Source organism: Musca domestica, unplaced genomic scaffold (assembly GCF_030504385.1).
Source record: "Musca domestica strain aabys unplaced genomic scaffold, Musca_domestica.polishedcontigs.V.1.1 95, whole genome shotgun sequence".
NCBI classification, from domain to species: Eukaryota; Metazoa; Arthropoda; class Insecta; order Diptera; family Muscidae; genus Musca; species Musca domestica.
Window position 1 is genome coordinate 1,868,713 of NW_026712445.1, and position 16,593 is coordinate 1,885,305.

Consider the following 16,593-nt stretch of genomic DNA (forward strand, 5'->3'; position numbering starts at 1 on the left):
AATTTTGGTACATCCCACCGAATTAAGTCTAGAGGCATATACATCAAATATGGAGAAAGACGGTTCAGATATAGTTATAGCTCCCATAAATATGTTTAAACCGATTTGGTGTTTAGATTTGGATGTAGCTTCCATATATATCTTCAACCGATTTGGATTAATTGTACACCAAATGGCCAACATCAGTCCAAATCACCTGCATTTTGGTACATCCCGATTTGGTGTTCCCAAAGTCCCTCATATTCGTAATATGCACCCCACAAGAATTATACTTGGTACCAGATCTCAGATACATCCCAGAAATACCTATGTAGAAATGCATTAAGATCGGTTCAGATTTAGATATAGCTCCCATATATATCTTCAACCGATTTCGGGATAATTGTGCACCAGATGGCCCATATCAGTCCTAATGACCTGAATTTTGGAAAATCCGACCGAATTTAATTTAGAAGCAAGTATACCAAATTTGGTGAAAATCGGTTCAGATATAGCTTTAGCTCCCGTATATATGTCTCATTCGATTTGGTCTTTAAGTCTCCCACATTCGTAATATGCACCCCACAAGAATGATGTTTGGTATCAGATATCTGATACAGCCCGGAAATACCTATGACGAATTGTATCAAGATCGGTTCAGATTTGTATATAGCCCCCATATACATCTTTAAAAAATTTCGGGATTATTGTTTACCAGATGGCCAATATCAGTCCTAATGACCTGAATTTTGGCACATCCGACCGAATTTAATTTAGAAGCAAGTATAGCAAATTTCGTGACCTAATGACCTGAATTTTGGTATATCCGACCGGATTCAGTCTAGAAGCAATTATACCAAATATGGTGAAAATCGGTTCAGATATAGCTTTAGCTCCAGTATATCCGATCATCCGATTTGATCTATAAGTCCCTCACATTCGTAATATGCATTCGACAACAATGATGTATGATATCAGATATATTATAGAGCTCTGATATACATTTACCAAAATTTATCGATATCGGCTAAGATTTGGAAATAGTTCCCATAAATATTTTTAATCCGATTTAAGGTTTATTGTGCAAATAATGGTTGATATCGCCCCAATGGAATGAATTTCCATTTGGTGGAACTCGGCTCCGATATATATAGTTTTTAATAAAGTCCTTCTCGAAGTGATATCATGCACTCTGTAGCAATATTATTTGGTATAAAACATAAAAATGTCTTCGTCAAATTTAGTAAAAATTGTTTCAGAATTGGATATACCTGCCAATTAATAGATCCCTCTCAAACCAAATTAAAAATTATACCCCCATAAACATTTAGGGCAGGCGAAATGTTGATAAGTGGTAAAATTTACTTCAAATAAATTATTTTGTTACGGGAGCTCTACTAAATTTGCACAGTGGTGTAGGATATCATATAGTCGGCCCCGCCTGACTTTTGACTTTTTCTTACTGCTTTATGAATAGAATATGAAAAAAAAATATTTTTCAGAATTTTAAATAATTGTATTTATGTCCAGCGAAACATATTATTTTTGATGTATAATCGTGGGTTATTAATATTTCATAGCAAAATCTTGCAGAAAATATTTATAAAATAATACAAATAATATATCTTATATATAAATACATATATCTTAAAAAATAATTATTATAAGAGAATTTTTCTCTCCAAAGTTGGTATAGGATTTAAACCTTTTTCCAATACAAAATACATTTTTCCATTCAATTTATAATCTCCCAAGAAATTTTCATATCCTAATTCTAAAAGATTATTATCAGTTTACTCTCAATTGTATCCATACATTCGAATCACCCTGTAACAAGATATATGCAACTACAAAAGTTCTTATTTCTTGTTCTCCTTTTTTTTTCTTCGAACAATGTCAATGAGATATTGTTCTCATTTTTTATTCATAAATGTTTCTCACTTTAACTTGTTGTTGTATATGTATGTCAGTGAGTTAGCATTTTTTTGTTGTTGTTGCAGTACTCTGTAACGGTAAATGTATGCTTACCTGATCAGTTATCCATCTTAACTCTTTCAATATTAAAGCCAATTCGTATTCAGCTGATGAACTTAGACAGGTGTGTGATATGGCTTCATGCATTCGTGTGTCGCCAACAGGACCAACGGGGCCAACACTGCCATCGTCACCTTGTCTGTAAGTTTAAGTAATATTTACATTTACATACATACGCAAACACACACACGCGAGTACATGCATAATGTTCAGACATTAATGGATGTATGTTGGGGTGTATATGTGTATACATACATGCACATACATAATATGCTTAGGAAATTATGTATGAATTTATGCATACATGTGTATGTATGTATGTATACATATATGATGTATGTATATGCTTATATTAGAGAACACATATTAACATGGTATGTGTGTTTTTGTGCGTTGTTTTGTGCACGAGGAAATACTTTATGTATATTACACGCACACAAACATACACACATCCATATACATTTAGGCTTTAAAGCCCCGTGTTAGGTGCGTGCGTATGAATACATTTGTATTTCAAAATAACAGTGTTGTGCAAAACTACATGGAACAAAATACACAATTAAATAAATAAATAAAAAAAACAACTACAAAGTAATTGAAAGAAAAACATTGATAAATTCTATAGAAACAAAAAATGGGAATTTCGGGTAGAAAAAAAGTAGCGATAGGGTTATTTAATGGACCATCTACTCACGACGACAACCCACTACCCCATAGCAGATGTCTACTTTGGTCACAGTAGTAGATGAGCAGATGTCATCAACAGTGGGGTAATCTGATTGAAGTAATCTTCACTACAGTAGATGACTAATGACGTCATCTTCACTACAGTAGATGACTGATGACGTAATCTACTCTAGAGTAGATGACTGATGACGTAATCTACTCTAGAGTAGATGACTGTTGACGTAATCTACTCTAGAGTAGATGACTGTTGACGTAATCTACTCTATAGTAGATGACCAGTGGGGTCATTTACTCTATAGTAGATGTCCAGTGGGGTCATATACTCTATAGTAGATGTCCAGTGGGGTCATATACTCCATAGTAGATGACCAGTGGGGTCATCTACTCTATAGCAGATGTCCAGTGGGGTCATACACTCTATAGTAGATGTCCAGTGGGATCATCTACTCTATAGTAGATAACCAGTGGGGTCGTCTACTCTATAGTAGATAACCAGTGGGGTCGTCTACTCTATAGTAGATGACCAGTGGGGTCGTCTACTCTATAGTAGATGACCAGTGGGGTCATCTACTCTATAGTAGATGTCCAGTGGAGTCATCTACTCTATAGTAGATGTCCAGTGGAGTCATCTACTCTATAGTAGATGACCAGTGGGGGCATCTACTCTATAGTAGATGACCAGTGGGGGCATCTACTCTATAGTAGATGACCAGTGGGGGCATCTACTCTATAGTAGATGACCAGTGGGGGCATCTACTGTATAGTAGATAACCAGTGGAGTCATCTACTCTATAGTAGATGACCAGTGGAGTCATCTACTCTACAGTAGATGACCAGTGGGGTAATCTGCTCTACTGTAGATAACCAGTGGGGTCATCTGATCTACAGTAGATGACCAGTGGGGTCATCTACTCTACAGTAGATGACCAGTGGGGTCATCTACTCTACAGAAGATGACCAGTGGTGTCACCCACTCTACAGTAGATGACCAGTGGGGTCATCTACTCTACAGTAGATGACCAGTGGGGTCATATACTCTACAGTAGATGACCGGTGGGGTCATCTACTCTACAGTAGATGACCGATGGGGTCATCTACTCTACAGTACATGACCAGTGGGGGTATCTACTTTATAGTTGAGGACCAACGACGTCATTGTTTTATTGTAGCTGGTGTTTTAGTGGCAGACTATTGGAGTCACCTGCCAAATACATTTGATATTTTGTTAGTTTTGTTTTGCACAATACTGTAATATATTCATATACATGTTGGCTTACTTAGTCCTTCATTGGGTTTAATTTCTTTTTTGTTGGGTTTGTTTTTTTTTTTTTCAAAGGTGGAATAGATTAAGTAATCATCATTTCTTTCTATTGCATTGTTAAATAAAATTTTATTTTTTTTTTAAATATCGGACGATACGTTTCATATTAAATTGTAATAAAATTTTATGTAGCAATGCACAGTTTCAGATTGGAGTACTTGGAGTTTTCTACATACGTACATACATAAACAACATTAAGCTTAAAGTGGGAAAATGGCCGTGGAGTTGTTAAGAAAAATATTTTCCTAAGGACAAATGTGATTAAAAAAGAAATATTTTTTTTAAGATCTGGGACGGAATTTTTCAAAAAAAAAAAAAAAAAAAAAAAAATATTGTCCTGATGACCAATATAGATTTTAAAAAAAATATTTTCCCAAAAACTTCTGAGCTATTATCACGGATTTTTTATGTTTTGATTATTCTTACTAAATACTTAAATGTTTAATAAAAATCCATTTTTGGATATTTTTTGTTCTGTACCATGCGGTAATTCGACGTGGGATTATCTGAGAGCTATATAACAGTCAGTCGATCATTCTTCACTAAAAAACACTTGGATTTTGTCAAATATTTCTTTCCTTTTGATTATTTTTTGTTTACTTTAAACAATTTGTTTGCTATATTCACTTAAAAATATTTATTTAAACAATATCTCTGAATAAATTTAAATTATTTATGGAAATCTTCACTTTCAAAACATGATACTTTCATATTAAAATATCATATATTTCAACCCCTCACAAAAAATACCTTGTTAAACTCAGCACGTGCGAAACAATCTGACAAATATTCTCAAATTTGTCAACCCCTAAATGCAATGACTGTTCAACAAGTCAATGGGAAAAATTGACGTTTTCCTCCGAAAAACGAACGAAAGAAAGCAATAACATCAAAGGAAAATGGAATGGAACAAGAGAAAAACACATCAGTGCTTTTAACCTGAAATAAATGATTCTATTATGCTTGCCATTGCTTTACCTCTCAACTTGTTGTTGTTTGGCTGTTGGTTGGGCGCCATCGTTTGTTTGGCAAAGCTGTTGATGTTTTGACGCACATCTTAATGGCAACAGCACCACCAATCACTTTTATCAATCGACAAGACAATATGACAATAACACCAATATCATATCCGTTGATTTACTAACGTTCGGTTTTTGGTTTTTTTTTTCGGTTTTTCCGCCCGCAGCAGCAATGGCAACAACAACAGCAATCACATTCACAAGTTGTTGTTAACTCAAAGATACAATCTTATTCCTCTTCTTCGTCTTGTGTGGATATTCTTTCGTTCATCTACCCAACTGACTTTTAGTTGATGTCCCTGAAAGACTTGACATTGTATTGGTATCGGTATTGGTGTGAATGTATGTGTGTGACCTGTTCTTTGGTTCATGGTTTTCACAATCACGACAACATTGTTTGGTGCTAACGCACGCGAAGAAGCAACAATGTTGTTATCAATGCCATGTAAGAATAACCACTTACTTGCATGGGTGAGTAATGGAGCGCTTAGCGCAGAGCTGCGTAGATATGGGACATTTCGAATGAAAAGAAGACACTTTGGAATATGAGACTTTCTCAGGGGAAAGACGGGGAATAAGAATTTTTTTCGGGAATAATATTGTATATAAGTACATATCTAGGTTAAATTGTTTCTTAGAGAAATTTAAATGTAAGTCCAAGTTTGAGTATAAGACTTACTAGGATTAAATTAAAATATAAGTGTTATTATTCCGGATATACTTGTTCTTTCACATAATAGTCAATATAAGTACACGAGTTGGTATAAGACTTCTTTGGAAAAATTGTCAATAAAAGCCCATGTTTTAGTATGAGTTTCTAAAAATGAATAATTTACAGTAGTCCTGGTTTTGGCATGAAATTTCTTTAGATTTTTTTCTCATTATAAGAGCCCGAATTAGTATAAGACTTTTTTGAATACTATTTCAATTTAAATATATGTTTTGACATAAGACTACTTTAAAAACTATTTGTTCTTAATATAAGACATCTCTGAAAACTATTCAGTTTGAGTTCACGTATAAGTCGGTTCAAGCTAATTTTTGTAGAAGTCACGTCGGATAAATAAAAATAAGAACCCATTAAAAATTAATCAGCTTATATTCAAGTTTTCCTTAAAAAACAAATTCGTATAAGTTCACGATAAGGAAAAACCACAAGTTTACTTTACCTTAAAAAATGTCAGTATAAGCCCACTTTTCGGCATAAGTCCACGTCAATATTTCAACCAGTATTAACCCATGTTTCAGTCAGGATAACTTCACATTTTTGCCAGTATAAGTCCACATCTTGGCCAGTATAAGTCAACCTTTTGGCCAGTATAAGTCCACATCATGGTCAGTATAAACCAACCTTTTGGACAGTATAAATCCACCTTTTGGTCAGTATAAGTAAACCTTTTGGACAGTATAAGTCCACACTTCAGTCGGTATAAGCCCACGTTATATTCAGTGTAAGTCCACGTTTTATTCAGTATAAGTCTACGTTATATTCAGTATAAGTCCATATATCACTCAGTATAAGTCCACGTTATATTCAGTATAAGTCTATATATCACTCAGTATAAGTCCACGTTATATTCAGTATAAGTCCACGTTTTATTCAGTATAAGTCCACTTTTTATTCATTATAAGACCACGTTTTATTCAGTATAAGTCCACGTTATATTCAGTATAAACCCACTTTGTATTCAGTATAAGTCTACGTTATATTCAGTATAACTCCACGTTATATTCTGTATAAGTCCAAGTTATATTCAGTATAAGTCCACGTTATATTCAGTATAAGTCCAAGTTATATTCAGTATGAGTCCTCGTTATAATCAGTATAAGTCCCTATATCACTCAGTATAAGTCCACGTTATATTCAGTTTTAGTCCACGTTATGTTCAGTATAAGTCCCTATATCACTCAGTATAAGTCCACGTTTTATTCAGTATAAGTCCATATATCACTCAGTATAACTCCACGTTACATTCAGTATAAGTCCCTATATCACTCAGTTTAAGTCCACGTTTTATTCAGTATAAGTCCATATATCACTCAGTATAACTCCACGTTACATTCAGTATAAGTCCACGTTATATTCAGTAAAAGTTCACGTTATATTCAGTATAAGTCCTAGTTATAGTCGGATATGTCAACGTTATATTCAGTATAAGTCCATGTTATATTCAGTATAAGTCCAAGTTATATTCAGTATAAGTCCACTTCATATTCAGTATAAGTCCAAGTTATATTCAGTATAAGTCCACGTTATATTCCGTATAAGTCCACGTTATATTCAGTATAAGTTCAAGTTATATTCAGTATAAAACCACGTTATATTTAGTATAAGTCCACGTTATATTCAGTATAAGTCAAAGTTATATTCAGTATAGGTCCGTCATATTCAGTATAAGTCCACGTTGTATTCAGTGTAAGTCCAAGTTTCACTCGGTATGAGTCCACGTTATATTCATTATAAGTTCACGTTATATTCAGTATAAGAACACATCATATTCAGTATAAGTCTACGCTATAGTTAGAATGAGTTCCTCTTTTCTTGGAAATCTTTTTCAATATAGGTCAACATTTTAGTCTGTATAAGTGCACGTTATAATCACTATAAGTCCACGTTTAAGTCAGTATAAGTCCCCGTTTTCTAGGAAAATGGAATTCAGTATAAGCAACATTTCAGTCAGTATAAGTCCATTTTAAAGGCATTCAGTATAATTCTTTGCTTTAATATCGTATAAGTCCTTGTTTCAGTCAATATAAGTTCACATTTTGGTCATTATAAGACCACGTTTTCCCAAAAAAAAAAAACATTCGGTAAAATCAAAATTACAGTCAGTATAAGTCAACACTATAGTTAGTATAAATCCTCAGGAAAAGGATTTCGGTCAAAATAAATTCACTTTCATGTAAGTATAAGTACTCGTTTTCTTGGAAAATGGCATTCATATAAGTCAAAATTTGAGTCGGTATAAGTCCAGTATAAGTCAAAGTTTCCTTTAAAAACATTGAGCACACAACCAAGCCTCCAAGCTTCAGTCAATAAGTCTTCGTAGTAGCCTATATAATACCTTGGAATAATATAAGTTTGCGGTTATTTTATTTCTGATACAATTGCGGTCCACCCCATTCCTACTTCCTTTAATTTTGTACCTAAAGCTAATTCTCTATTTTCGTGTTTCTCTCCATTAAAAAAACACACACACACACACACACATTAGTCTGATAATCTTTCCTGCAATGCCCCATATATCAGAGGACACGTAGCGTGTAGCTGCATGTGGCAAACCGTGCTCTAAGTGATTCATGAATGTTATGGTGATTACACGTCGCAAATCGTTCATTCATAATCAAACTTGCCATAACAAGCAACAAACAAGATTTCTTCTTCTTCTTGCTTGCCATTCGGTGCTTGGGAATGATGATTGAGTAGACAACAGGAGTCAAAAGTCAACGAGTGATAAACGCTCTAAATGACAGTTTGAAATGAAGATTTGCAGAAGTGTCATTTAAGAAGGAAGAAAAAAAGCCAAAAACAACAGGAAGGAAATGTCAGAACTAATGAAATTTCATTCGCAGAGGTTGGAAGTTCAGATACATATTAAGTGCAAAGCTGCTGAAGACATCCGGGGTCGTCATGTTTCCAGAGAAATATTGGATTTTCAATGAAGGAAGTTTTAAGGTTGGTGAGAGTCTGAAAAAAAAAAACAATCTCTTCCCGACGTAACGGCACGGACCATTTGAATATGCTTCTTGCATTATAATTTAACTTAAATATATATACATACATCAGACTCTATAGTAATATTTATCGATATTTGGGCTGTTTACTAAGAACTTAAAATCTTAACCCGAAAGGTAATAAAGATTAATATTGAAATACTTCATCGGATTACATCTTCGAGCCCTAGTGAAAGATTTAAAAATAATTTTGTATGTCACCGCGTTTTGATGGTGTTGTACGCAATGAAAAAGCGCATAGCGGAGTAGTAAATAGTTAAATATTCATTTTCTGACCAACCTGTATTTATACAACCTAGGTCTAAAGACTCACATCTGAGAACCCATGTTTTTTTCCCTTTTTCTCCATATGTAAATGGATGTAGGCACAAGTATTAGAAACCTGAATATCAGTCCTTTCTTAAGGATTTCCATATGCTTAAAACGAAGCTTTAACATAGCAGTCGGTGTTACAGAGAAGGCTGAAAAAATTGAAGTTAGTCAGTGATGATTATGCCTAATAACTAAGTGTATATTAAATAATAAAATGGACAATACTGGTCCTCGTCTAAAGCACTGTTTGTTTATGCTATCTAGAGCCACACACTCACAGAAATCATCACACCGAATTTTAAAATTCCACTACCCTCCATTTAAGAATACATCATAGTCTAAATTCTGTGATTCTTATACCAACTCCATCTCTTTTCCTACACTATATCCGAAATTTAGTACCATTTTGTACTTTTCGTACACTTTATACTGCGGAATTCCAAATCCATTTCCTTAGCTAGATTCTACACACTCACAGCCATCTATATACCAATATTTAGAATTCATGCACTTTTCGTACCCTATACACCAAATTTAGTACCAATGGATTGTTTTCATACACAAAATATATTTCGCATTTCCAAATCAAACTTCACATCCGTGTCTAAACGCTTCACATTTCACAGTTATCCTAATACCTAAATATAATACAAATTCAAGCATAATTTAAAACTTGATTCCAATATAAAATTTTAAGATTTGAGATTTATCCTCATCGAAATAACGGTGCTAGAATTATAGAATAATTATAACTCTTAAAATTATAACTCTTATAAATGTGAGTGTAAGATATCAATGAAGATCGTAAAACACGAACCTAACATCCGATTCCATTCAGACTTGGTACATCTCAATATTTCCTTCAACACAAGATCTGTTAAAAAGATGGTAGAGATCGAACCCATTGTAGCCCAGTTTTTCATGAAATCGTCTGAAATCCATACAAGAAGTTCTTCCTAAGCACTTTACCCCCTGGAAGACAAATGTCCACGATATCGTATAGCCCACATACAGCGATACCTTCCGATATTCGACATTTTGACGATTGTAGGGACATTATTATGTCTTCGTATAGCCTCCATATAACGGTAACTCCCAATATTTGGTATTCTGAAGATTTTATCTACATTATTTATCGGAGTTGTATCAAATTTTGTATTTAGAGTTCGTAATGGAAATTACAGTCTACGACAGAGAATTGTCTATGCAGGTCCAGGTTTTCATATATATATATATCATCAGAACCTCCCATATATCAGTACCTCCCTATATTCGGAATTTTGACGATTTTAGGTACACTATTCACCGAAATTGTTCGAAATTTCGTATTTGAAGTTCTTAATGTGACATAAAATTGTCTATGCAGGTTCCGGTCTTCGTATAGCCCCGATATAACGGTACTCCCCTATATTCGGTATTTTCATGATTTTAACCACATTAATCGAATATTGTTATGGCCTATGGCCAAAGTTGGCTATCTTCGTATAGACCCAATTATAACGGATACATTCGGTATTTTGAAAATTTTAACATAATTTTTAAGGGATTTTATTTTTTTTCTGAAAATTTCCAAAATCGTTTCAAAGGCGGCCGAACTTACTGCTTTTTTACTTGTTTTTACTCCTCCTCGAAACTCTGTTTTCTTCCCAAAACCATTGTCATCAATTTTTCTCAGGATAATGAAATACATTATTTGCTAATCTTTTGTTAACAACATAGCCTTTGATTTTGAACAATCAATATAAAATAGATTCTTGATTCTCAATCCACAGTAAGAGAATTTTTATTTCGATTTAAGGTCTACTGATATCGACTTTTGAACCTAAACCAATCATTCGCCTATTCTATCTCTCAATTTCTACCAGTTTTTAACCCTTTTAAATATCAAAAATTAGGTATTGCCATATTTTTCATGGCAATTTGTTTTTGATAGATTATTTTTTATTATTGTTATTATATAATCAGTGAAACAGCTAAAATTGACCCCTTAAATCTAAAAATGTATTAATCATTGTTATCAATCTAAAAAATATAGCAATAATTACAATACACATATAAAATTTAAAAACAGCTAGCCTTGTTAGTAAATACATCAATAAAATAAAATATTTTTTTTTTTTGAAGAAAAAAAAAAAAAAAAATAAATATTGAAATTGTTAGTTTTGAAATAGGTTGATGTGTGCAATGTGAAAAAAAAAACATCGATATCTTCAAGTTACGCTCAACATCCATAAACCATCCTTCTTTTCTTTTTTTTGCGTTGGAAACAAATTTTGGACTTACCTGTACATGGTGCGATAATAGGTCGGCTGATGCGGCAATGTGGCACTGGCACAGCGATGATTGCAACGGAAGTCATCATCGATATCCAAAACATTGGCTAACAACGACTTGGAAGATCTGTACAAAAATTACAAATGAAATGAAATCAATTGAAATATTGACCCTGGGTGTGGAGAGGAGGAAACAGTTCCAGGTGGAGATTTAAGGGGGATATAGGGGGTGGGGGGTTGGAGCGTGGAGATAGGTGTTAGTTACCCTTGGGCATCCAACCAATTTTTGTGTTGTTCTTTTTGTTTGTTTTTTTGTACAAAAATTACCTTTCCTTCAGTTCAACATTCTGTATGTGTTGCTTCTTGTCGCCATTGTTGGAGGATGTCGACGACGATGATGGTGGCGGTGGGCATTCATAGCCAACCTGTCCCGGTCTTTGCATGCGCAAAATGCAAGGTAACCAATAAAGGAATATTACTCTTATCTGGTGGTGGTGGAGGTGGTGATGGTTTGTTTGGTTTGATTTGGTTTTGTTTTTGGTCACAGTGGCCAGAGAACAGAATAGTAGTGGAGTAGAGTTGTGGTGATGATATACGTAACGGTATTTTTTTAATGTTTATTTTTGGTTTAGAATTTAATTTTTTTTTTTAATTAAATATATTTTTTAAAATTAATTTATTTAATTCGTTTTTAAGAGATTTAGACAGAGAGAGAGGGAGAAGGTTTGGAGAAGAATTTAAGGAGATTCATGTGGATATCGGCCGTTGAATGAAGTTAGAGTTGTTGTTGTTGTTGTAGTTATTTGTTGTTGTTATTGTTGTCAAACAAGATGAGGTGTTGTAGTTTTCAAAAGGTGTTTTGAGAAGGGTCAATATTTTTTAGTTTTTGGTATTTGGCGTTTCCATTCGAATTTGTTTTTGTTACACAAAAGTGAAATTTTTTTAAAAAAAGTTTAAGAAAAAATATATAGCTGTTAAGTTTTATGTCATAGAAAAAATTTTATAAATAAAAGTGAAATATTTGTATATGGAAAAATTAAAAGAGGAAAAAATATTTGAAAAGTATATATATAAAAATATGATAAAGTGTTTATTTTACAAAATTATTTTTTTCTTCTTTCATTTGTTTGGCATGCAATTGTGTATTAATTTTTTTAATTTTATTTTTAAGAATTAAGCTGAATTTTTTTTTCTTTAAAAGCAAAATATTTTTGGTTGTTGTTGATATTTTTATATATTTTTTAAGTGTATTTTTGTTTTTTTTATTATCATATATTTTTTCGTGTGTGGGTGGTAATGTGTAGAAGGGAGTTTGTGGTGGTTGTAAAGAAATGTGTTTGTGTGTGTGTGAGTTTAAATATTTTAAAATATTGTGGATGTATGAAACACAAAAAGAAATTGATAATTGAAGTTATATAGAAAATGATGTTTTGTTTGTGAAAAATTAAAATATAAATGTTTTTTTTTTATTTCAATAAAACAATAATTTTTTTTTCAATTTATAAATCTGTTGTTGTTTTTTTCATATTTTTTATTTTTTTTTGTATTTTTTTTTTGGTAGATACTTAGAGAGAGAGAGAGAAAAAAGGAAAAAGTATTACCCATTCACTCATTTCATGCGTATCTGGATTTCTATGATGATAATTGAGGATAAGTATGGTTGACACAACTGATGAAGCCACCATAAACATAATGCAATTGAAATAAGTTCCTAGAAGGACACAAAAATTACACAAATATTGTACTTACTTAGGTTCATTTAAGTAAAGTTTTTTTTTTTGGTTTTGTTTTGTTGAAGAACAAAAAAAATTGTTAATAGATTTGTTTTCGCTATTCGTTTTGTTTTTTTTTTTTCTTAACGTACATTTTTTCTTCTTCTCATTGTTAGAAAAAGTTAATTCGCAGAATTGCTTTGATTTGAATATTAAAGTTATTATTATTTGTTTCAAAAAAATGCCATTTACAAATATTTGCATTTAATTTTTCCCTTGTTATTTGATTGTGTAAAATTGTGGGAGGACGTCTCATAACTTTGAAGTTAAGGATAAATCCAAAATTTTTGGAAAGCCCTGAATTTTTTGTACTTTTTTGAATTGATAAACGTTGATATTTAAAATTTCAATTGTTTAGATAAAGAGGTCGAAATGTAAACATGGATATAACTGAGATATATACTAGGAAAGCAAAACTGAGGGCACTTCGATGAATCACTCTTCCAGAAAAAGACAATCAACATTCTTAGTAACGTAAAATTTCTGGGTGTGATTCTAGATAGGAAACATAACTGGAGAGACCACATCCAAGCAAGAGTTTATAATGCTTACAGTTACTGGGCAACGTGTTAAAGGGCTACAGACTCAATCCAAAGATAACACATTGGCTATTCAGAATCGTAAGTTCTAAAATTTAGGGTAACAACCGGTGAGCCAAAATCATACCAGATATCTGAAGCAATTATAGCTAACTCATATGAAACATTAATTACCACTAGAGGATCGACTTTTCTTATCATAAATGCTTACTCACTCTGTTAATTCACACTTGGCTCTGTGCTAGAGGGGAGATCAGAACTGGGACTTTTTACTGAAGAACCATATACCGTAATATCTTCGCTTGCCCAATCATAATACGAGCCCTCAACCATTGCAGAGTGTCAGAACTGACTTAATGGCAACACATACCGGCTACCATAAACGTTCTAAAGAACAGTAAGATCGCAATAAAACGACGACAGTAAATTCAAGGGCTATATTGGTATGTATTGTGGGTAACAGGGGCCTACAAGCTTATTTAAACAAGATAGAATGTACAGATAATAGCATATGCAGGGGAATATGGTGAAACGTTGGAAGATTTTCTCTGTTAATGCCCAGTATGTGCAAATATCAGATCCCAATTTTTAGGGAACGACTCCATAACATATCTTAATCAGATCATGGTAAATTAAACAAGTAAAAAAGCTGTAAGTTCGGCCGGGTCGAACATTGGAAACCCTCCTCCATTTGGTAACATTTAAAAATTTTCAAAAAATAAAATCCTTTAAAAATTCTGTTAAAATCTTAAAAATACCTAATGTAGCCGTATATGAGAGTCTATACGTGGACCTGTATAGGCAACTTTTTTCACAAGCTATTACAATATTCAAATGCGAAAAAAGTCTGTTTATAATGTAGCTAAAATCATCAAAATACCGAATAATACCGTTATATGGGGGCTAGACGGAGACGTTGACCTACATGACTCATTTACCGCCTTAGGATGTAGTATCCATTACGAACTTCAAATACCAGAATGTAAACGATTCCGGTAAAAAATGTCGCTAAAATCATCAAAATACCGAATATTGAGGGGTACCGTTACATGAGGGCTATACGAAGACGTGGATCTATATGGCCCATTTTCTGTTTTATGCTGTAGTATCTATTATAAACTTCATATTTGGAACAATTCCGGTAAATAATGTCGCTAAGATCATAAAATTACCGAATATCGGGAGGTACCGTTATTTATTTATTTATTTATATGGGGGCTATACGAGGACATGGACATGGTAGCATCTATTACGAACTTTAAATATTAATTTTGAAACAATTCCGGTAAAAAATGTCGCTAGAATCATCACAATACCGCATATCGGGAGGTAGCGTTATATGGGGGCTGTACGAAGACCTGGACCTACCACTTTCAATACCAAAAGTCCTGCAGACATAGTACACATTTGAGTAAAATTTTATCAACCTACTTCATTTCGTTCGGAAGCTAGAGTCATTTCCACAGACGGACAGACGGACGGACATTGATAAATCGACATAGAATTTTATGCTGATCAAGAATATATATATTTTGTGAGGTCTAAAATGTATATTTCGAGGTCTTACAAACGGAATGACAAACTTAATACAAAATTTAAGGAATTTTGTTTTGACAACTGAACTTTGGTATAATAAACTGCTAGATTTCATTCAATAACTTTAGTCTAGAGTGCCAAACAGTCCTATACTGGTTTGAATGTATGTCACACGATTTTTCCGATTTTTTCAGAATAAAGAGAGTGGCCTAGCTGTACAAAGGTAGTTTTTTTGTGATTTACCGGCGTTTCAAGTATACGCAGGAAGTGGTCATCATGCGAGTGGTATTAGTTCGTCTAAGAGTTGAACCACAATTTGTATTGGACAAAAGTGGAACAGTAACTAACAGTATATGAAAAACGATTACATTATACGATACCTAAACCCACTCACTTTGTACGCAGTCAATCCTAGTGGTTCTAGAACAAAGAAGAAAAAAAAAAATATTTTTTTTTTCATTTTTATACCCACCACCCTGGTATGGAGGGTATATAAAGGTTGTCATTCAGGTCTTTTGACATTGACCTGTATGGTATTTTGATGATTAATGTCACAGTTTTCACCGTAAATGTTTTAAATTTTGAATTTTAAGTTATGACAGCAAACTGCTCATGCAGGTCCACGTCTTCGTATAGCCCCAATATAAAGGTACCTCTCTATATTCAGTATTTTCATGATTTTAGCGACAATATTCACCGCAATTGTTTCAAATTTCGTATTTGAAGTTTCTAAAGGATGCTATAGTCTTTAACAGAAAATTGAATATGCAGGTCCTGGTCTTTGTATAGTCCCTATATAAAGGAACCTCCCTATATTCTGTATTTTCATGATTTCGTTAAGAATTTTCAATTTTTTTTTTTTTGAAATCCGATGGGAGATGTTGTTAACAGGTACTTATGATTCTGACAAAAAATTATGAAAATAGGTTAGCGTTTGCATATAGTCCCCATGTAAAGGTACACCCAGATATTCGGTATTTTCATGAGTTTTGTAATTTTTTTGGTGGAATTGTCTTCCTCTAACCGAAAATTGTCTCTATAGGTCCAGGTATTAAATCATCTCTACATAACGGTACCCCTTCGATGCGGTTGTTATAATTCGGAATATTTTGTTTTTAAATTTGCCACTTTAAATAGATATTTTAGGAAAAATATATAAAAAAGTTCCTAATGTTGGAGGGTTTCCCCGTGGAGCCTTCCTCCACGGTTTTTACTTGATATGTTTTAAACAACATTTTTCAAACAATTTTTCTTCGAAAATTTGAAAATTCCTTCCGGCCGAACTTACTGTTTTTTACTTGTTTCTTTTTTGCATTCTTTATTCCAAGGAATCTCCTTACCTCATAGCTCAATAATATTGTTGTTTAATTTCGAAACTTTTAGTAC

At 33.1% G+C, this 16,593-nt stretch overlaps 1 protein-coding gene across 1 annotated transcript in view; it reads right to left on the reverse strand.

The window, feature by feature from the left end:
• The window catches only part of LOC101887801 (neuronal acetylcholine receptor subunit alpha-7), a 209,127-nt gene that overhangs the window by 4,013 nt on the left and 188,521 nt on the right, over positions 1-16,593 (reverse strand). The window contains exons 7-10 of the mRNA XM_059132078.1: positions 12,962-13,071; positions 11,688-11,845; positions 11,371-11,487; positions 2,008-2,152 (exon numbers count right to left, since the gene is read on the reverse strand). Coding sequence (XP_058988061.1) covers positions 2,008-2,152; positions 11,371-11,487; positions 11,688-11,845; positions 12,962-13,071 — 530 coding nt within the window. The remainder of the gene's footprint in view (positions 1-2,007; positions 2,153-11,370; positions 11,488-11,687; positions 11,846-12,961; positions 13,072-16,593) is intronic.